The following is a 19,766-nucleotide window of genomic DNA, read 5'->3' as shown; positions in this document are numbered from 1 at the left end:
TGTTTGAATTTGAAATGTTCAACGTGGGCTGTTTCACGGGGCCAAATTTTGTGGATCTGCGTCGCGTGAAGATCAATCACTACCACGTTCTCAGTGACGGATATTCTGCGGGGGTGATGTGACGTTGATGATGAGGCCTAGGCGATCCACAGACGAGCAACGGCTTTTATAGAAATGGATTACTGAAAGGACAGAGAGGTTTAATGAAACCTGCGGGATCGACGGGCGAGAAACTGTTTTTGGATCAAAAGGGGGGCTTCGACTAACCGGCACTAAAAGGGGAAGCGGGTCAACTGTCCACATGGGAGTTGAAAGAGATGAGTGTTTTCTTTCCACCAAAAATAAACCAATAAGACCTGTGACGCCCCTTTTTTTTGGCGATTGTCGATTGGAAGTTATGAAGGTACACATTAATGCTCTGTATACTTCCAAGGCCTCGAACATCGGGTCCACGGGTGTTCCTGAATTGCCGGGTTGGGTTTAGCTTGTGCCCCACGTTCCATGGTTTAACGGGCTTTATGGCTGCCCGACAACCGTGGAACTTTGGAACCTTCTTTGGAAGGTTGGAAGGTTGGTACATGGAGGTACATACTGCAACATACAACAACCTTGAACTTCAACATTGCAAAAAGAGAAGAGATTCTATTCAATTATGACCTTGCTAATCCCCATTTTTCAAACGCCCGTGCCAAAAAAAAAAAACTCCTCTTGAATGCCTTAAGGTCTCACCTGTTTCGGTTCAATGACAAAGATATCCTTGCGATCCCAACCCTCTGGCTTCAAGTTATCAATTCCCTTCGTCGGGTGACTTATGCTCGGATCAGTGTACTCAATCTGGTAGGGGTTGGGGTCGAAAGTCTGCTTGAGGTTGGCGAGGGTGTGATTAACCTCGCGGTGCTTGGCTTCATCGGCGCGGACAAACATCAGCAGGTCCCTCATCTTGCGCTGCCCCTCGGGCATCTGCCAGTACTTGATCGCAATTTCGGGTGCATCGAGATTTTCCCACTGCGGGAGCTTGCCGGCCTCGAGTTCCTCAATAGCACGGGTGTAGGTAATAACAGCCTCCTCCTCAAGGTATCCCACAAATCTGTGGCAGATGCGTGGGGAGATCAGGTATGCCAGGAAGAATCCGTTGAAGAAGACACCCTGGGCGGCGATAACCATCAAGCGCATGAACCAGCCTGGTTCAGCCAGTTTCAGGAATGTAAGCAGGTGCATGCGTTCGTTGAATGCTTCTTCGAGCAGGGTTTCGATCCTAGAAGGAAGTGGGTTAGCATTGAGGTAATATGTTAGGATTTTGAATCCTGGCTCTTGGGTAATCTACGTACCATCCATTATCTCTCTTCATCTTGCGAAGACTACGGAGATGGCGCAGCATACCGCCCACCATACCGGGGACGCCGGCCACACTTTCCAAGAAAATGAATCGGTTCATCCATTTGTGCTCGGTCATTTTGAAGATGCCCGGTAGTTCCTGACCGGGCTTGGGATGTCTGTATCCCGTTACTGTATCCATACCCCATCGGAAGATGCGTACAGTTCCTAGTGCAACCCAGTCCGACCAATTTGAAGCTTGTCTGTGGGCGATGCGAATATTTCGCATTTGCAACTCGGTGTACCTGGCATAGAGTTAGTGTCTGGCTCATATCGAGGGACTGTGGATATACTTACACTGGATGGACCCAGGCTGTTTGAACTTCCTTGACATTTGGAGTCTTTGGTGGTGGGAAATAATCTGTGATCTGATTCTGGGGTGTTGACGAAATAGGGCGCTTGGATGTGAGGCTGAATGTTGACGTGTGCTTGTTGGTCACGCATGCAGGATTGAAAGTTGTTGCTACAACACCCGAGTATGTTCGTACAGCAAGGTGCAGGTACTGCGGTTTTCCTGCAGCCCTTAAGGGAGCCCTCACTGATAGAGTATTCATGATGTAACCCGGAGCAAGTTTGAAGTGGGTCACGATTGAAGGTGATGGATGAAGGTGACGAAGGCGAGGAAGGTTAGGAAGATGATGAGGTAAAAAGACTGAGAATGTATAGAAGAAGTTTAAGATGATGTTTTGGTTGTGATTGAAGGGAGATGAAGGTGACAACCCCCAATCTTTAAATCTTTAAATACATAACCTACGCAATCTCTGGGACACGAATAAAACCAGGGGCATTTGCAAAAAAAAAAGCCCAAAGAAAAAACTCCGGAAATGTGTAAGTTGAACCCTTGGGAGTTGAAAATGATGACATTCCGTATACTTCATTGTCCTGGTACTGGATGCTCCCCTTTCCATTAACTTCTCAATATGGCAGTCATCCTCCAAGATCATATCAATGTTGCAATACCTGAACAAGAAGCGAGTATATCAGACTTCCCATTATCCCTGCAACATATTCACACGTTCCATATCACCAATACTACAATTGCCTCCCGCAAACAGTTGAGTCCTTGTTCTGGCAGGTGACATCGGGAGGGACCGGGAACCTGGATGACTCAGCCCGCAATCAGTCCGCCGCTAAAGCCCAGTCGCCGTTTGAGATGGATCCCGAGAAATATTCGGCGTCAAAGCCCGGAGTTAGTTTGAGGTCATTTTTTTCATTTTCGGGATCTTGAAAATGTCTTTCTATCTCACCGGTGAACCAGTTGGTGGCCTGTGAAAAGGCGACATTCTCTGCCCGTTCCCTGCCGACCAAGGCACATGCATAGTAATTGTGTCCCTCAAGTGGTATATTCTCGGCACGAAAGATCTATAATAATAGATTGATGCGTATATAAAGAGCTCGTCAGGTGTCCTTGCCCGCAAGTTAGCATTAACCGGCCGTTTTCTACTGCTGTTATTCTTCTTTCTTGCTTTTATGTCCATCGTCTATCATCTGCCTGTACTCTACATGCACATACTCTCTCTCCTTCAATGTATGAAAATATGAAAGAGACAAAGATACTGATATGTCTTTCTCTACCGGTGAGATTTTGAGTAGAAGGACGTAAGATCCCCACAAAGTGGATAATAGCATCATTCTCAAAGTAAATGAGTATTACGAATAGATTGAAGGCTGATGGGCAGACATTTATCCTTTTCTATTATCGAATCTGCTCCCATTGCTAATCTATGAACGTTGCCCGTCTCCATCTTTCTGCGCCTTTTGTGACTTCCCATTTTTTAACTTATCTAAATGCTTTGCGTGTTTTCGGCCTATCGACCTCTGCTACAGTAGCCAAGCAATTGGGCTCAACGGTTTGATATGGCTGGAAGTTCTTGTATTTTAGAAACTAGTGTCACATGGTCCAAGCCTCCGAGCACTCTAGCCAGTACCGAATACTAACGTATTAATAACAAGAGTGTTGTATGTGTTTCACTATACATTTCTCTCTAAGTGGCTAGGCAGGAGTCATAGCTTTACGGTTAATCATTAAGGTAGGAGCTTTCTCGCTATAATGAAGTAGAAGAGCCGCTATGGATATAGCCTCGACGTGTGTTCTGATTGATTGTAATAGAGCGAAAAAAAAGCAACTCCTAGTTCCCCAGGTTGAACATGGACTCTGCTGTCCGCATCACGGCAAATCCCTCCTCGTCATCACGCACGTCCAGGTCCCGTTTCTCCAGCTTCACTACATGAGCCATAGAAGGACCTTTATCGATGCGTTGGAGGAATTTTTTCACCTTTTCGTCGCTGCCTTGGGCCTCGCCTTCGACCTGATAAGATCCAGTAAGCGCTACGCCTGGTAACATGATGAACATCACCCACCCTTCCGCAAGTAGTGTTCCTGACCCAGCCCTTGACCCCATCGAGCTTAGCACATTTTTGAGTGAAGTCCCTGTGGTGCGCGATAGCCGCTGGTTAATCGATGGACTATGATGTCATCTGTTGAGAGTGGGAATGTTTCCTACCGGAAGCCGACACCTAGGAGTTCATGTTAGGAACAGAGTGAAAGATGGTATTTGAAGACTATGGATAAGTCATGAGGTCGACCCACCTTGAACGGTGCCGTGGACTTTGAAAGCAACCTGAAGTAGATAGGATATTAGTAGGGGAAACTTGTGGCTCTCGGTGTGCTGCGGGCTGGCGATGTGCATAGCAATAGGACTGAATGGGAGACATATAGTAAAGGACATACCCGTATGTTTGACATTCTGGATGAAGAATGGTGTTTGGTTGACAAGTTGGGGGATGTAGGGTTAAAGTGTACTAGGTTGATGTTCCTTGAAGAACATTGTGAGGGGCCCCAACCTAACAGTTGATATACATTCGTCCCTTTTCAGATAACCAAGGGTATAAACAGATGCAGTCTCAATTTGGAGATAAACTATTACTCTATATTTCTTTTCGATCTAATATTTCAAATTCATACATGAGTGTTTCATTTACAAATATCGGGGCACTCCATTTCGTGTAAGCTACACACTGTTCCCCGGTGATTGGCCCCCGCAAAGTTACATATATAGCTTACCATTAAGGGCCAAGCCCCCCGGGGCCGTTCATATCAATTGTACACACAAAGAACGGAGTAAGGAGTACTCCGTATTGGAAACAGGGTCGAGGTTATCAACCGGGAGATACATACTTGGGCCTTGGCTGTACTCCATACTCGATGTGATATTGGCTGTTGCTGATTGGGTCCGCAAAGGGATCTACAACCTTGTAAAGGGTAGACAGTTCCTCAATTATTTTGATATACAAGATAGAAATTCATTTTATTTTGATTTAAGACTGTAAATCATTAGTTCCGTGTCGAGAGAGGATACAGGTGAGGCCACGCGGTCCCTCGGGCCCCTGAGTAAACACTGGAATCTCAACCTTCCGACTTCAACTTTCTCCAAACCTACGCCGGACATGCCATCGATATAAAATGCCCTCCATTTTTGCCTGGCTTCGGCGGGTCTACTCGCTAGACACCCTTGACACTCGTTTTACCTCTTCCGCAACCCCTGCCCACACCAACACACGACCTTCCAAAGACACACGCAATGCAATCGCCCAGGGCGCGTCACCTTCGCTTTGGCGCACACCAGAATTCTTTGTTTACTACTTGTTCTTTATTATCCTTGTCCCATTGATGTTCAAAACTGTCATCGATGTCTCAAAAGGTGAGTGCAGCAGGCCAGAGAAAGAAAATGCTGCGACGGGAAATTCTGACTGGGGATCAACGTCACAGAAAGCCACCCAACCTACTCCACATACTCTCACCTTCTATCACCCGGTTGGATTCCTGGCCGTAAGGTGGTAAGTACGAAACGCTCGGCGGTCAACTATCCACGTCCACGAGGCCAGCTCCGACTGACATGATTGCTCCAATGGTTAGGACAACTCCGATGCGCAATATGAAAGCTTTCGCGACAATATCCCTTCCCTTTTACTACTCTTAATCGCCCATCCTTTGGCTCGCCGCATTTACCAGTCGTACATGAACCGCTCGAATGTCGAAACAAAACAATCGACCCATTCCGTGATTGGTGCGGGGGAGGCGCAACTTGAACAGCGAATGCGCTTCGACTTTTGGTTCGGATTAATCTTCATAATAGGGCTTCATGGAGTATCCGCTTTCAAAGTGTTGTTAATCCTGTATATCAACTTCCGAATCGGCAAGGATGTTCCTCGTGCCTACGTCCCTACCGCCACATGGATCTTCAACCTCGGCATCTTGTTTGCCAACGAACTAAGCGGTGGTTACTCCCTTGAGCGGATAGCAAAGGTGTTCGCTCCAGGCTCCGGAGCCTCAGAAGATGGTGCCAGCGTACTAGTCCAATGGGGTCAGACTCTAGATGACCTCGGGGGACTGATGCCGCGATGGGAGGTCCTTTTCAAGGTCACGGTGTTGCGCCTCATCAGTTTCAACATGGATCACCACTGGAGTGTAGACTACCCTGCGGCAAGCCCTATTGAAGTAAGTCTTCCCGAAAATAGTTGATGAACCACCAACCCTCATATGACAATCAAACTTACCGAGTTCTACAAGAAGAAGCAACTAGACCCTGCGAACCTCTCTGATCGTGACCGGGTCAAGATTCCCGCAGAACCATCCGCTTTCACATTCCGCAACTATATCGCCTACATGCTCTACTCACCTTTGTATCTGGCCGGTCCGATCTTGACATTTAACGACTACGTATCTCAACAGCGATACACAGCGGCGTCCCTCACTCGATCTCGCATCATGATGTACGCTGTCCGCTTTGGCCTCACTCTGCTCTGCATGGAGCTTATCCTCCACTATATTTATGCAGTAGCAATCTCCAAGGCTGATCCAGACTGGTCCGTTTTCACTCCGGGGCAACTGAGTATGCTTGCCTTCTTCAATCTGCACATAATCTGGCTGAAGCTCCTTATTCCCTGGCGATTCTTCCGTCTCTGGGCCCTCCTAGATGGAATTGATCCCCCAGAGAACATGGTCCGCTGTATGTCCAACAACTACTCCGCCTTGGCCTTTTGGCGTGGTTGGCACCGCTCCTACAACCGCTGGATCGTCCGTTACATCTACATTCCACTGGGCGGTGGTGGCGGCGGACGGCGGGCACCGGGAGCACCCAAACCAGCTTCACCTCCTCAGTCCAAGTTCATGAGCAAGTTCCTGCAAATCCGCAATTTCCTGCTGGTCTTCACCTTCGTCGCCTTATGGCACGATATCAATCTCCGCCTACTCATGTGGGGTTGGCTCGTTACTCTCTTCGTTCTACCGGAAGTTTTGGGCGGAATACTCTTCCCGGCCCACCGTTGGCGCTCTAATCCCACTGCATACCGTGTCATCTGTGGGATTGGCTCCGTTGGGAACGTCCTTATGATGATAATCGCAAACTTGGTCGGCTTTGCGTTGGGCATAGATGGATTAAAGGATCTACTTGCCAGCCTCACGGGTTCATACTCTGGCCTGGCTTACATGGTTTCCTGCTGCGTCGTACTTTTCGTCGGCGTGCAGGTTATGTTTGAGGTTCGCGAAGACGAACTCCGCGCGGGTATCAACCTGAAATGCTGAGCCTTTTCTATACAACTTTTTTTTGTTAGCATACTTAGGAAAATTGATTTCGCCTAGAGCGAGGCTATAACGAGATAAATATGTATACACTTTTGCTTTAGATGTCATATTAATATTTATACTATTGTACATTTTGTTGGTATCAATTCATAAAGTCATCAGTAGAACAAGGCCAGGCCAAGCTCCATCTCAATAATACACACCCCAGCACACACCAACCCCTTTAAAAGAAAGCACCACACCTGGAATCCTCATGAACCTTGTAGCAATCCAAGCTACAAGTCCTCAAATGACAACTCTTACACCGAATTTTCCCCCAATATCCACACATACAACAAAAATGCCGTCCTGGTCTCCCAGCCGCCAGCGGCTTCGCCCGCGACGCATTATAAGAAAGCGGTGGCTCCGCCAACAACCTCTGCATAATCCGATCAGAAGGCACAGGCGGCGCATACGAGCGCAGCAGTGGATCATTATCATATTCGGACTTAATAAGTTTCGGCTTCCGCGCCGGCTCCTCATCCCCATCCGTTTCCGTATCCATAGTCTCTCGTGCAGGCGTCGACAGCCCAGCAATCGTACCAGACACAGGTGCTGACCGCTTAACACCTGCCGTACTAGCCGGTGTCGCGCTACGCCGCATAGCAGCAGTCTTGCCTCCCTTTGCCGCGACGATGTTCGCGCCTCCTGCGCCCTGCATGCCTGCCACACCGCCGCTGCCGGAGGCTATTGCTGCTTCTTCGTCGTCCAGGTGGTTCCGGAAGGTCTTTTGGGATTGGAGGATGCGGCGGACGTTAGAGGTGGTTTTTGCTCGTGTGCCGCGTGCTCCGGCTTCGCGGGCTTGTTTCACGGGTGCCGGGATGGTGACGTCGCGCTGGTTCTCCCGGTCTAGTTCGGCGATGTGTCGCGCGATTGCGTTTGCTTGTCGTGAGGAGATGTCGCCGCCCTTGCCGGCGTCGCGGATGCCGCGTTTGCGGCCTAGGGTTGGGGCCATTGCTTGGGGTGGGTCGAAGCCTCGAGTTGGGGCGTAGGACCAGCCTGGGGTGGCTGTTGATGTGTCGGAGACGAGTTCGACGCGGAACATTTTGGGAGGATTTGGGGTGTTGGGTTTGGTGTTTTGGTGATGATGCGGAAGTGGATGATGGTTCTCGGGGAGTTTGTTGGAGATGAAATGTTTGTCTTGTTTGCAGCGGAGTTTCGGGGAGTTGTCAAGAGGACAATGTACAGAGAGCTACAGATTTAGTTGGAGTAATTATTGGGAAAGGAATTGTTGATATTTGAGAGGGGAAAAAAAATGCTGGAATCAATTTCATGCAAAACAAAAGAAAGGAAGAGCTATGCCCTGGCCATCAAAAGAAAGTGATAATGGGCTTCATGTCCAGGGTTGACAGGCTTCATGCACAGAAAACAAAACACACCCAACACCTCGAAGCCATAATAAATACACATATGAAAACATACTAATCAAGTACTTATTTCTTCTTGTGCAGCTGATCAACTCTGGACTCTAGTTCAGTAATGTATGACTGGAGCTTGATGGTAGCTTTTTGAAGTGCCTATAAAGCAAACAATCAGTTCTGTTAAGATCAAAATTCCAAGAGAAGATAGGAGGGTCTTCTCCGAGACTCAACAGTTGGGAAGCTATAGACATACCGAAATGTCATCAGACAACATCTCATTGGCGAATCGGTACTCAGCTAGGATGTAATAGTACACCGACGCGCCGGCGGCAACAGATCCAGCCAGGAACCCAAAAACACTATCTGATATTAGCAAGAGTGTCTGGAAATCCGTGGGCTTTGACATTGAATGTCATTAGAAATAGGGGAATTTCTCATACCCTCCTCGGAAAGCTCCAACGGGCTTGCTTGACGGGAGCGGCACGGCGGATTCCCAGCGGGCGCGGGAGGATGAGAAGGAACGGATGCCGATGCGTCCGCGCAAAGGGAGAAAGACCTTTGTGCCAATAGGCATATTGACAATATTATTTCAAATGTAGAGGGGAGATTTATGGATTGTTTAGGTGGAAAGATGGTGGCAAGGGGAGTTAGAAAGTGACGTTGATGAAATGCGGAGGTCCGGGCGGCTCGGAACTTGGAGACCTGAGGCCTTTTTATATACAAACACCCTTTTACGGGAGACTACACACAGAAAAAATATATATATGTTTGGAATTCGCTTGGATATAATATCTAGTGAAAAAACCTGAGGTACATGATTTATTGCTTCTCTTAATTGGCCATTGTACTCTCATTAAACAGATCCGCCAAAAGATCGTCTCGGCACACTGTCAAATCTACGCTGCCCATGCCGTACGTACTCTCAAACACATAGATACTCAACCGAGCGAAGAATGGTCGCAAGACCCTCTCGACAATATCATCTTTGGCTGTCTCTCGGATCCAGTCTGAGATGAGCCATGGCCGCTTAAGACCACCGCGAGCCGGGGGTTCAATAGTCTCGGTGGGGACAGTGGGGGAGCTTGCACCGCGTGGACCGAAAGTCTGAGAAACTTCATCTGCCAGAGCAATGGGCTCCCAACGGTCCGGCGGATAGACTGCGTCAATGGTGTCGGTTACGAAAAGCCATTCAAGGAGCTGGAAGTCATCTGGGGCGAGGACAAGCAGGATGTCGAGAAGCTTGCACGCTTGAAGCAGCGAGTAAGAGTTGTAGACCTCCGGCTGGGAGCCCTGGGGTACTGCGGAAATGGCTTCTTGCAGTTCCACGTTGATCAGGGGCCAGAATGGCGCCATGGCGGAGGCAGAGGTCTTGAGTGCGACTGCTCGAAGAACCATGAACACTTCCGCCCGAGTGGCAGAAGATGGCGACGAGGCGCTGGTTGCCGCAAGAAGATCTTCCAGTTTCTGAAGCAATACCGGTAATTCACCAACGAAGTAATCATCACTAGCGGAAAGCAGGAGTAGAGCGATTCGCCGGAGGTTGAGCTGCGCTTTGCGATCGGCTTCCAATCGGGCCGCAGATGCTCCTACGCCGAACATGATACCTGCTGAGCTTGGTGGTGGAAGGCGGACAAGAAGTTCGGATAGTCGTTCCTTGTCAGCGAGAACCCACTGTCGCAGCAGGTCCATCCAGCTGTTCTTCACCAAGTCCAACTGCAATCCAAAGAATCGGGTATCATGGAACGCGTCCGATATGTCCTTCTTCCACATTTTTGCCGCAGCTGGTACTTTTGCCATTTGCTGTAGAAGAACCATGACATTACGGTTGAGATTGTTAGGGAAGAGACGTGACCGGATCAGAGGGCCCACCACATTTGTCGAAACACTAGTAATGGCGGTGTTGATCCGATCTGAATCACCTAGAGTCGTGATAAACGACGGCATCGAGACCGCCAGAATGCTCAGCATGTCATCGGGTCCAGTATGGGAGACCGAGGTACGATCGTGATCTACCGAAGATCTTGCCATAGGTCCAGTGTCGTGGTTGAGACCTAGGGGCTTGCTAGTAAAGACTGCGGTAAGGAGTCGTAGGAGGACATCCTGTGTTATAATTGTTAACAACCGTGATAAAACCAGCAGTGGATATACATACTCCAAGTTCCTTTCGCATACGGCGGTCTTCGCCAAAGGTTGTTTTCTCCAATTTCACCCCCAAAATAGCCGCGAATTCAATCAGACGTGGAAGAATCTGCCGATGTGGGAATGGATTGCTAAGAACATCGCGCAAGAAAGTTGTGCAGTCCGTCCAAATCTCGTCAAGAACATCATCATCCAGTGAGCGGGCGTAAGTAACCAAAAAGCTAGCAAGCTCGGACTCAGAGAGATTGGACGTTAACGAGGACTTCCGGCTAGGATCCAAAGCACTAGGATTAGTGCGAGTGTAGATTGCATTGAAGATGGCAGGGATGGTGATTTTGGGGCTTGACCCATCGAGTGTATGGAGGAGATTGAAGATAAGTGACGCTGTCTTCGTGTCAGCCTTGGTCCACATTTCCACCAAGGTCTCGAGGCATTCAAGTGCCTCTGCGGTGAAAAAGTGCTCCAAGATTCGCCGCGATCGGTTTCTCATTCGCAATGAGGTGTATTGGAACGAGGCCAGAGACTCGCAATCGGGAGGAGAGTCACTGTGATCTCCTGCACCCCACGCCCAAATGGAGAAGCATAAGCGAACAGCATCTTGGAAACAGAGAAGAACGGTCAAGCGGTCGTTGGCGGTATTTGGGCGACCTTGTCCGCCTTCCGAGTTGAATACCCCAGACACCATATTCCCGAAAAAGCCCTGCGCTTGGTCAGGGCTCTTAACTGTTGGGACGTTGGACTCTTCCACAATGAGACGTTCATGGGCATTTGCGATACAAGTCTCGAGGCCAGTCAGAAGAGCAATTGTGACATGCTCGGAACGGTCCTGCGGCCAATCTTCTGTTTGCTGGAAAGACTGCTGAAGTCTGCCATATGATGCTCGAATTTCTCTGCAGAAACATTCCACAAGCATCAATAGGATCTGGAATATGGAACCCGAGTATAGAGGAAGTACCTCACAGAGCAACACTATCCACTTGTCCACAATTTCCCGTGATTTAGGTGAACTAATTCCCTTTAGCAGACAATCTAGAAGCCGCTCTGGCGGCTGCGGTAGCTGCGGTAGCGATGGTCTCCTGTCTCCTTTGTCACTGGTGAAAGACAAGATCGAAGGGCTAGTCAGCCGATCTCGAGAGCTAGCTCGTAAATGTTTTGAACGAGGTGGTGGTGGCGGTGGTAGATATGCTTGTGCAAATCGCACCTTCAATGCAGCAAGGAGTGTGTCGATCAGTGCACCCTGGACCGCAATACTGCCCCCCTCAGAAGACACAAGAAGGCGCTCCACCAAGAAATCATCGATGCCAGACTCCACTAATTCCTCCGGTCTGGGCCCAAGAAGAAGTTGCCGCATTAGCTGGAGTGCGTCCTTATGTAGTCGTTCTCCATCTAGATTAATTTCCACGGGAGTTGGGGATAGTGTGCTGACGATTCGAAGAGATGCCTCAAATATGGCGGAATGAAGGCTTTTGAAATCTGCATTTTCTATCAAAAAATCCACATTAGCAACTATTGTTTCGTGATAGAGTAAATTACCCACCTTCAGATTTGGACGTTTCAAGGCGCTTCTCATTCCCTAGCACATGAGTAAGAAGTGCGATCCATCCATTATGCGAAAGCGCGGAGATAATATTTGAGGCTGTCTGCAGTAGGTAGTCGCACTCCTTGTAGTCATCTGGGGAAATTGAGTGTTTGTCTGACTTTTTCTCACTGATTTCATCAGGTTCAGAAAGCTCATCAAGATTCGAGAGGACCACGTGAAAAACTCTGGTAAACTATTAGATATGAATTACTCCTTGGGACGAGGAGCCGGCTTACTTGTGGATAGATGGCAAGTCTTGCAGCCATAGTTGAACGCTCTGCGAACTATCAGTTGACTCTTGGGAGAGAAGATCAAGGACGATGAAAAGTGGACGCTCGAGCATAGAGCATTGATAAGAGAACAAGGTCCCTCCAACATCAAGTACTTGCTTTGGCGGCTGTTCGTGTGTGTTGTGATGACTGTGGTTCCACAAAACATAGAATCGCTCAGCTTGTTGCTCCGACGAAAGGTGGCGGGATGCTGCAGTTGACACATTGACCATTAAAGCTGCCAAGGACGCCTCAACAAGATGGTCAACCCAAGAAATTGAGTGCAGGAGCCATAGGCATCGGACGGCTTCCACGTGAAACTTGGGACTAAGGGGTGATAAGTACCACCAAAGCTGGTTGACAAGAGGGGTAATCAAATCGCAAGCATCCTCATAGCTGACATAGAGGCCAGGAGTCTGGATGAAAAACAAACTCGTCACTGTCGAAGAAATTGTCGATATGACAGAGAAGGAGGCGGTTGTTGGCTTGTCCTTTCCTGAACTGATTCGCTGAGAGAGCGCTTCATAGAGTTTTCGGTCTCGTAGAACGCGGGACTTTGGAAGCTTCTTGAGCAAAGTCACAAGCATATCGAGTGGCTCATGAACAGAAAGGTTGCCATCGCAGCTTTCTAGCGCGGCGATGGCTAGTTCATGAGCCTCTCGAATGATCATTTCGCCAAGGTTCTTAGGAGGATAGGGAAGAGGTGGAAGCTCCAAGCTATTTTTGCTTTGTTCATAGAAACTGTGGACAGTTTTCAAAATATCAGTACCACGGCCCTTTGTGTCGTTGCCAGCGGTCTTCTCAGAGCCTGTCTTTCTCGAGAACGCACGTTCTGTAAGTAAAGCAGTCAACGATTTGAGAACTTTGTTCAATGCGGCGGTCACAGCCTGTTTATTGACAGTGCTCTCCTTGGATGAAATCTCTCTCATCTTCACAAGCACTGACAATGTCAGCAGAGGCACATGGATCTGAACCATGTCCTCCTCGCGCACATTGAAATTCTCTATGATAAATTGTGCAAGATCCAAGTCACGCAACACTTGGTCGCTATCACCATCTACGTCAGAAGACCGGTAATCAACCAACCCCAGAAGCTCGGAGAATATCACACCACTTTCAACGCCATCAAAAAAGGCGCCCGCACTGCGGAAAACCTCCTCGAAGTGGCTCTCGGGGGCTGTGGATTCAAATGCCTGAACACTGCGTACCGTGGGCAAGAAAACCGCAGGGACAATATATCCGCCAATTTCCCAACGATCCATTAGCGACAGAGCTATGCGAAAGGGTTTGGTTCTTTCAGACGGAGCACTCGGTGCCTGTTTGATCATCTCTAGTAGACCAGTAACCAATGGCTGTAAGCCTACCCGACTGAAGTATTGTGATTGTGTGAGTTCCTTTCCGTCAACGGAGGCAGATCGAGTAGTATCTGAAGAGAATTTTCGATCATCCATCGAAGAGTTATCATTTGGGGAATCTGGTCCTAAGAACCAAGCCCAGAGTCGGCGGTTTAAGCTCATGTCTCGACGAGTGACCACCCCCACTGCTGCAACCACCAACGTCCGAAGATCACTAGCTGCAATTTTGTTTTGCAAAATCGGAGAGCTGAGTGGAAGGTGGGTGACAAGAAGATCGAGGAAGTTGCGTTGGACAAGGAGCTGGTCGTCAGATAAGCCCGATGCAACACATCGAATCAAGAGGCCAGGCTCCGGTAGAATCACAGAGTCTGCTGCGGCCAGTACCTCAGGTGGAATGTTCTGCGGATCGTTCCCACCAGCCGTGCTCGGTCGACGATCTGCGATACCTAGCTTTGGGAGGTAGCGGTTCAAATATGCAAGGACGCCAAGCCGTCGACTAGGGTTCGTGATAGATGCGAGAAAGAGGCATTGCCAGAAATACTGCCCAGATGCCCCGGCCTCAGAGGTCCTCTGTGTTTCAAGTTGTCCAGCAGCATCTCGCAGTTTATTAAATGTGCGTAGTGTTGGCTCAAAATCATCACTTGTCTCCTCTTCGAGGCCTGGAAGTAGGGCTAGAATGATCGATTTCAACGCGGGACGGATGGCCCATGGTTCCAGATCAACGATATATCCCTCCACCAAGGAGAGAAACAATGGGCGGACAGTAAGAGAGGCGAAAGTCAATGTTGGCGCAAGGCCGGGAAGATACAAAGGCAGGTCGTGCGATAATCCCTCGAGCTAGTTGTAAACAGATGCATCAGTAAACACACTGTCAGCCTTTCAGGTGGCTACCCATACCTTTATCAATCCAAATATGTACGTGTAGACTTCGAGGGTCTTTTGATGCACGCCTGATGGCAACGACGGGTTCAAGCACTGGGCGAGTCGCTTCGACACTAGTACTTTATGAGGGACGACGGGCTGGTCGGGTGGGTGGGATTGGAGCGCCTAATGGGTGATGATCAGCAATGGTGCAGAATATCGCTACTAGGTCGAGCGAGATCACCTTTAGCAGGCGACCGAGGAACGAGATATAGTCGGCCCATTCTTGGAGAGCGTTGTCAAAGAGCGAAAGCGCGCGTTCAACACTAGACGCATATCGGCGATAGTTCTTGTCTTTTTTGAGGGACCCTGCAATCACCAGATATGATCAGACACAATATTCTCATGTAATTCTTGGGGTGTGCACATACCTTCCTTGCCTTGTAGACGGGAGCGCGTCAAGGAGCTCTCGGAGCTTGCGGGGGAGTTCGACCTCGGAAATGCACTGGGATCAAGGCTCATGGTGCCAACGACGAACGTGAAATTGATGTGAAAGCTTTGAACTACCCTCCGTCATATTTAGGACATCGAAGATGACCCTGTGGGAAAGGAAGTTCGCGGTTGAATGTTGACCAAAAGCCACGCAACACAGGCGGCCACGTTCAATTGTTTTGTTCCGCCTTGGGGTAGCTCCGACTCGCCGACGTCAACGTCCAGCAACTATCAAATCCACAAACACAACTGATCAAGGACTCCAAATATTTGAAATAAACAATGAGAATTTAATGATCTGAAGACCCGCGACGAGCGACCGCGTCACAAAGCGCATGCCCGCAGCGGGAATGAATACACAGCAAGACCCAAAGACCGACGGCGAACAGCCTGTCGAGACCCCCAAGCAACCGTATATTTCCAGGCCATCAATCCCAGATGACGATGCGCGCAGTGTCAGCTCAGAGGGAGAGCGGCCACCTCTACCCCCGCGACCAAATACGCTGAATCTATTGAACGATGAGACGGGCCTGCGGGTAGCTCTACAGGCAGAAGCAACGACGGCTATCTCACGGACCGATGTCGAAACACAATACCCAGAAGTTTCTGAGAGTCCTTACTCCACACTGGCCGTTCGCAGCCTGGCCCAGGGTCCAAAGGCTAGGGCGAGCCTCAGCCAGTTGGCGAGCCCGCGGGGTAGCGAAGCTGGTGACTCCGCTAGCATTAGAAGCTCAATCCCAAATGGTGATTCCGGGGATGTTGAAGCGCTGTTCATGGACTTTGCTTCTACAGCACCCGGTAGTCAATGTCAAGGTGCTACGGGTCTACTTGACTTCCCTGAATTTGCGGCCGACGATATAGATGACGATGGAATTCTAAGTGAATTCGAAGCAGTTGGTGAGCTCAACGAGGAAGGTGATAACGAAGGTTTGTGTTAATAATTAATTATCCCTCTGTTTTCATAATACTAACGCATATATCAGAGCTGCTACTCCAGCGGTGGAAAGCAAAGCGCAAGCACTACGTGATCCTATCTGCCGCTGGTAAGCCGATTTGGACAAGACACGGCGACAGCGGCCTGATATCTGGCTATGTCGGTGTTATCCAAACCATTATTTCATTTTACGAAGAAGCAAATGATCATCTGCGAGGCTTCTCCGCTGGTGACACTAGGTTTGTAGTATTGACACGGGGATCTTTGCACCTCGTTGCGATCAGCCGTATGATGGAGAGCGACAATCAGCTCCGGCTTCAACTGGAAGCATTGTATATGCAGATCCTATCTACATTAACACTGCCTTCCTTAACTCATCTCTTCTCTGTGCGCCCTTCTACTGATCTATCACGACCCTTGCAGGGTTCAGAGTCTCTTCTCTCATCTCTGGCAGACAGTTTCACACGGGGGTCTCCATCGACGTTGCTATCAGCTTTGGAGTGTCTGAAAATCCGCAAGCAACATCGACAATCGATCAACAATGCACTTCTGAAAACCAAAGCCAGCAGTCTTCTGTATGGCTTGCTTGTCGCCGGCGGACGACTCGTCAGTGTTGTCCGACCGAAGAAGCACTCCTTGCATCCAGGCGATCTACAGCTCTTATTCAATATGGTTTTCGAAGCCGACGGAGTTAAAGCCGGCGGTGGAGAAAGTTGGATTCCTGTCTGTTTGCCTGGCTTCAACAGCAGCGGTTATCTCTACATGTATGTGAGCTTTCTCGACATTCGTGACGACATCGAAAATAGTGCAGAGATCACCAAAGACGAGTCTGTTGCCATTGTTCTTATCAGTCCCGAAAAAGAGGCTTTCTTTGAGATGCAAGGAATGCGTGATGCTCTTGTGGAGGTAAGATTGAACAATTCTACACGAATGATTGTGGCATGTGGTACTAATGATACAACAGCAAATGGAGAGAAACGGTAGTCTGAAGGAGATCAAAACGGCAATTGACAATGGCCGACCCGCGACTACTGATATAGTTCCTGGAACTGTACTCCATCATTTCCTTTATAAATCGCGCGCCAACGTACAATTCACTATGTCATCGTATGCCCCCGAATTCTCCTCGGTCACTCGACGACGAAGGTGAGCAACATCCCCTCTGCTGCTTTTGCATACTTTCAATATCAAAATATTCTGACTGTGTCTATAGATTGATGTCAATGTACAACAACTTGCACGCGAGCATCCACGCCAAGAATACCCACGTCAAAGTTCATCACTGTGTTTCACGGTCAGCCACTTCGTTCGGATGGGTAACTCCTGTATTCGAATTATATTGCATCGCTGAGCCGAACACTAATCGAAATGCGCTTGCCCAAAGTGCTAGCAAGATTGCTCAGTGGGTGCAGCGTGAGGAAGAGAGGTTATTCATCATTGGCGGTGCGGTACGTACTTTCCCTCTCTCTGTGGTCATTGCAGCAAGAACGCCAACACTGATATTATCGAACAGGTTTTCTGATATCTTCGCTCTCAGACAATGAAGAAAGCTCTCTGTATATACTATCTTGTGATTCCTTATACCCAATACTGCGTCCGCGCCAACTCTACACCTTCATTTGTTTCGTTGTACCGTATCTTGTTCTACCTCTACATCTCAAAATTCTCATAAAACGTACTGATAGTGTTCTGAGTTCATCACTTTGCTATAAAATCCATGATATGCATGGAATGAAAGACGGCATAGGTGGATTAATCCAAAGTGTCCTCCCTTAGGTTAAACAGCTGACGCATGACCTCACCCGACTTACTGCGCAGCGCATCGTGATACATGGTGTTGGTGATAAACTGCTTGGTGTTCTTGATCTTGGCGGCAGTTGCTGTAGCCAGATCAAAGTGAACATACATATCATCGATGTAGGTTGCAGCATAGACCGGCACCTTGTTCTTGGCCAGTTGGGCTTCGTCGTACAGGGCCGGCCATTCGTCTGTCGTAGCCAGAATTTCAGCCGCTTCCTTGAGCTCTGCAAGTTCCGAGTAGGACTCAAACATATCCTTGTAGACCTAGAAGGTAAGAGTTGATTAGATATTTTTATTGGAACAATTCTAGGCTGGGTTGGGCCATTTACCATCTCGCCGGTGAAGTAGATCTCAGGCAGCGAGTCATTGATCTGGAATTGCGGGTTGCTAGCGCGCAGCCTGTCTGCAGCCCAGAGTGACGGCTTGCTGTATTCATTGTTAGACATTGATATGTCATGGAAATTGGACGGCACTGAAAGCTTCTTCTTACCCTTGGCAGTAGATCGATTCGTGCAGAATGGCATAAATGATGTTTTTGTCCATACCGCCGTTGCTGTCAATCACGGAAAGAGTTGGCAGAGTAAGGAATCCGAACATCTCCAAATCGTTGGTGACTCTGACAATAATATCTAGACTCGGGTCAGTATTTTTTACTGCTAACTTCGGGAGACAAAGCAAAGTTTACCGTGCAGACTATCGAAACCACCTGGGTCATGTTAGCTTTGATAGACTGATCTTCTAAATCGAGGGTCTTACCGTGGAAGCCGAACATAATGCCCAGTTGCTGGAAGCGAGATGGGGTGAGCGATCCGGAAGACAATGCAACCTTGTTTTGGGTTAGGTATTGCATGATGTTCTTAACACGGTCCACATCCTCAGGGAACTTCTGGTAGTAAGCCTCGTTTCTCTCCCTGACCTTTTCTGTTTTTGTGTCAATTTAACGAATATACTAGCTCAAGAAAACAGGGGAGTGTACCATAGGTCTTTGCGTAGACAGGATCCGGTCCATTGGTCAGAGGGGGAAGGCCACCAGTAAGGAAAGCTTCTCTCAGGCCCTCCGGGCTGGAGGTTCAGTAATATAAGCAGGATATTCAAGATCCGAATATGGAGATGGATGGGTTTCGGAACATACAACTTTGACAGGTAAGTGACAGCACAGAAGCCACCAAAACTTTGCCCAAGGATACTCCACCGGCGCTGGTCAGGCGGATAGTCTTGTGTCAAGACATCTCGAATGGCTTCGCAATCACGTACAATGCTGTCTGCACGGAAATTCTTGAGATACTCGGCCTGCTTGATTGCATCTCCCTGGCGGGCAAGGGTTCCCGCAGTGAGAGTCGAACTGAGGCCAGTGCCTCGTTGATCCAGAAAGAGAACCTAGAGAATCGTTAAGCATCAATTTACAAACAATATCATGTAACAATTACACACCTGATAACCCTTGCTGAGCATGAATTCCACCCAGGGGTAAGACTGCGGGGCACCACATCCAAAGCCAGGGCCACCTTGCAGGTAGACCAGCCAAGGAAGCTTTCCCTCTTTGGCTTCCTTGCCTTCTTCTTTCGCAGGCTCAATCGGTTTGTTCAAGCGACTGATACTTCGTGCAAAGAGCCTCAGCTTATCTCCAGCAGGCTTGCTGTAGTCCACAGGGACATCGAAGAACAGCTCGGAAACCCGAAGTTTGCCTAGATAAGGTCAAATTCATCAGTTTCGAAACCAATGAGCCAATTAGTGATGAGAAATAAGAAGTTACAAACCTGAAACATTATGGAAACGTCGATCAATCAGTTTCGCGGCCATGATTGCGATGTTGATGTGGACTAAAAACAGAGAGTGCGTTGGTGACAAGCCGCCTTGCGGAGAAACACACCATTTTTTTAGTCTAAGCCCTGGCGGTTCATTTACACCCAACCAAGTGAAAGAAATTTTTGATGTTTTTCTTTTGTCTAATTCTTCTTATCTCATAAATAATTCCCAGA

General features: G+C 48.6%; 8 protein-coding genes across 8 annotated transcripts; 2 read left to right on the top strand and 6 right to left on the bottom strand.

Moving 5' to 3' along the window:
• Positions 1-717: 717 nt before the first annotated feature.
• On the bottom strand, positions 718-1,928 carry N7487_001703 (alternative oxidase; the record flags this gene model as incomplete). The annotated part of the gene is made up of 3 exons (XM_056869451.1): positions 718-1,255; positions 1,329-1,619; positions 1,672-1,928. 3 exons carry the CDS (start codon positions 1,926-1,928, stop codon positions 718-720), a joined length of 1,086 nt encoding a protein of 361 aa, XP_056734235.1.
• Positions 1,929-3,503: 1,575 nt separating this feature from the next.
• N7487_001702 (acylphosphatase) lies at positions 3,504-4,064 on the bottom strand (the record flags this gene model as incomplete). The annotated part of the gene is made up of 4 exons (XM_056869450.1): positions 3,504-3,683; positions 3,736-3,805; positions 3,879-3,891; positions 3,965-4,064. The coding sequence occupies 4 exons, from the start codon at positions 4,062-4,064 to the stop codon at positions 3,504-3,506; spliced, it is 363 nt and encodes a 120-aa protein (XP_056734234.1).
• Positions 4,065-4,837: 773 nt separating this feature from the next.
• N7487_001701 (putative glycerol:H+ symporter (Gup1)) lies at positions 4,838-6,958 on the top strand (the record flags this gene model as incomplete). The annotated part of the gene is made up of 4 exons (XM_056869449.1): positions 4,838-5,075; positions 5,144-5,211; positions 5,291-5,872; positions 5,945-6,958. 4 exons carry the CDS (start codon positions 4,838-4,840, stop codon positions 6,956-6,958), a joined length of 1,902 nt encoding a protein of 633 aa, XP_056734233.1.
• Positions 6,959-7,147: 189 nt separating this feature from the next.
• N7487_001700 (putative HIT finger domain protein) lies at positions 7,148-8,042 on the bottom strand (the record flags this gene model as incomplete). Its single annotated transcript, XM_056869448.1, has 2 exons — positions 7,148-7,179; positions 7,292-8,042. 2 exons carry the CDS (start codon positions 8,040-8,042, stop codon positions 7,148-7,150), a joined length of 783 nt encoding a protein of 260 aa, XP_056734232.1.
• A 212-nt stretch (positions 8,043-8,254) lies between these two features.
• Positions 8,255-9,006, bottom strand: N7487_001699 (uncharacterized protein). Its single transcript, XM_056869447.1, has 3 exons — positions 8,799-9,006; positions 8,612-8,717; positions 8,255-8,514 (listed from the first exon to the last, which is right to left on the bottom strand). Exons 1-3 carry the CDS (start codon positions 8,930-8,932, stop codon positions 8,431-8,433), a joined length of 324 nt encoding a protein of 107 aa, XP_056734231.1. The 5' UTR covers positions 8,933-9,006; the 3' UTR covers positions 8,255-8,430.
• Positions 9,007-9,189: 183 nt separating this feature from the next.
• Positions 9,190-15,083, bottom strand: N7487_001698 (dopey family protein; the record flags this gene model as incomplete). Its single annotated transcript, XM_056869446.1, has 7 exons — positions 9,190-10,458; positions 10,511-11,979; positions 12,035-12,261; positions 12,313-14,537; positions 14,598-14,747; positions 14,806-14,930; positions 14,993-15,083. 7 exons carry the CDS (start codon positions 15,081-15,083, stop codon positions 9,190-9,192), a joined length of 5,556 nt encoding a protein of 1,851 aa, XP_056734230.1.
• Positions 15,084-15,388: 305 nt separating this feature from the next.
• N7487_001697 (guanine nucleotide exchange factor MON1) lies at positions 15,389-17,509 on the top strand (the record flags this gene model as incomplete). The annotated part of the gene is made up of 5 exons (XM_056869445.1): positions 15,389-15,980; positions 16,037-16,893; positions 16,952-17,133; positions 17,201-17,435; positions 17,501-17,509. 5 exons carry the CDS (start codon positions 15,389-15,391, stop codon positions 17,507-17,509), a joined length of 1,875 nt encoding a protein of 624 aa, XP_056734229.1.
• A 230-nt stretch (positions 17,510-17,739) lies between these two features.
• Positions 17,740-19,587, bottom strand: N7487_001696 (proline iminopeptidase; the record flags this gene model as incomplete). The annotated part of the gene is made up of 9 exons (XM_056869444.1): positions 17,740-18,051; positions 18,117-18,213; positions 18,278-18,416; positions 18,473-18,493; positions 18,544-18,708; positions 18,764-18,849; positions 18,920-19,164; positions 19,219-19,472; positions 19,545-19,587. The coding sequence occupies 9 exons, from the start codon at positions 19,585-19,587 to the stop codon at positions 17,740-17,742; spliced, it is 1,362 nt and encodes a 453-aa protein (XP_056734228.1).
• Between the last annotated feature and the right edge of the window lie 179 nt (positions 19,588-19,766).

Source organism: Penicillium crustosum (genome assembly GCF_028827405.1).
Source record: "Penicillium crustosum strain IBT 35664 chromosome Unknown utg000001l_segment0_segment0, whole genome shotgun sequence".
In the NCBI taxonomy this organism is placed as follows: Eukaryota; Fungi; Ascomycota; class Eurotiomycetes; order Eurotiales; family Aspergillaceae; genus Penicillium; species Penicillium crustosum.
The sequence above is the reverse complement of the archived record's forward strand: the minus strand, read 5'-3'. Positions and strand labels throughout refer to the sequence as shown.

What these genes read in the sequence shown, in the direction of transcription:
- N7487_001699 (XM_056869447.1), bottom strand. Translation starts at nt 8,932, where the DNA reads ATGCCTATTGGCACAAAGGTCTTTCTCCCTTTGCGCGGACGCATCGGC. An exon ending in GTTGGAGCTTTCCGAGGAGG is followed by an intron (nt 8,718 to 8,798) that starts GTATGAGAAATT and finishes AATATCAGATAG; the next exon opens with TGTTTTTGGGTTCCTGGCTG. An exon ending in TGTTGTCTGATGACATTTCG is followed by an intron (nt 8,515 to 8,611) that starts GTATGTCTATAG and finishes TTTGCTTTATAG; the next exon opens with GCACTTCAAAAAGCTACCAT.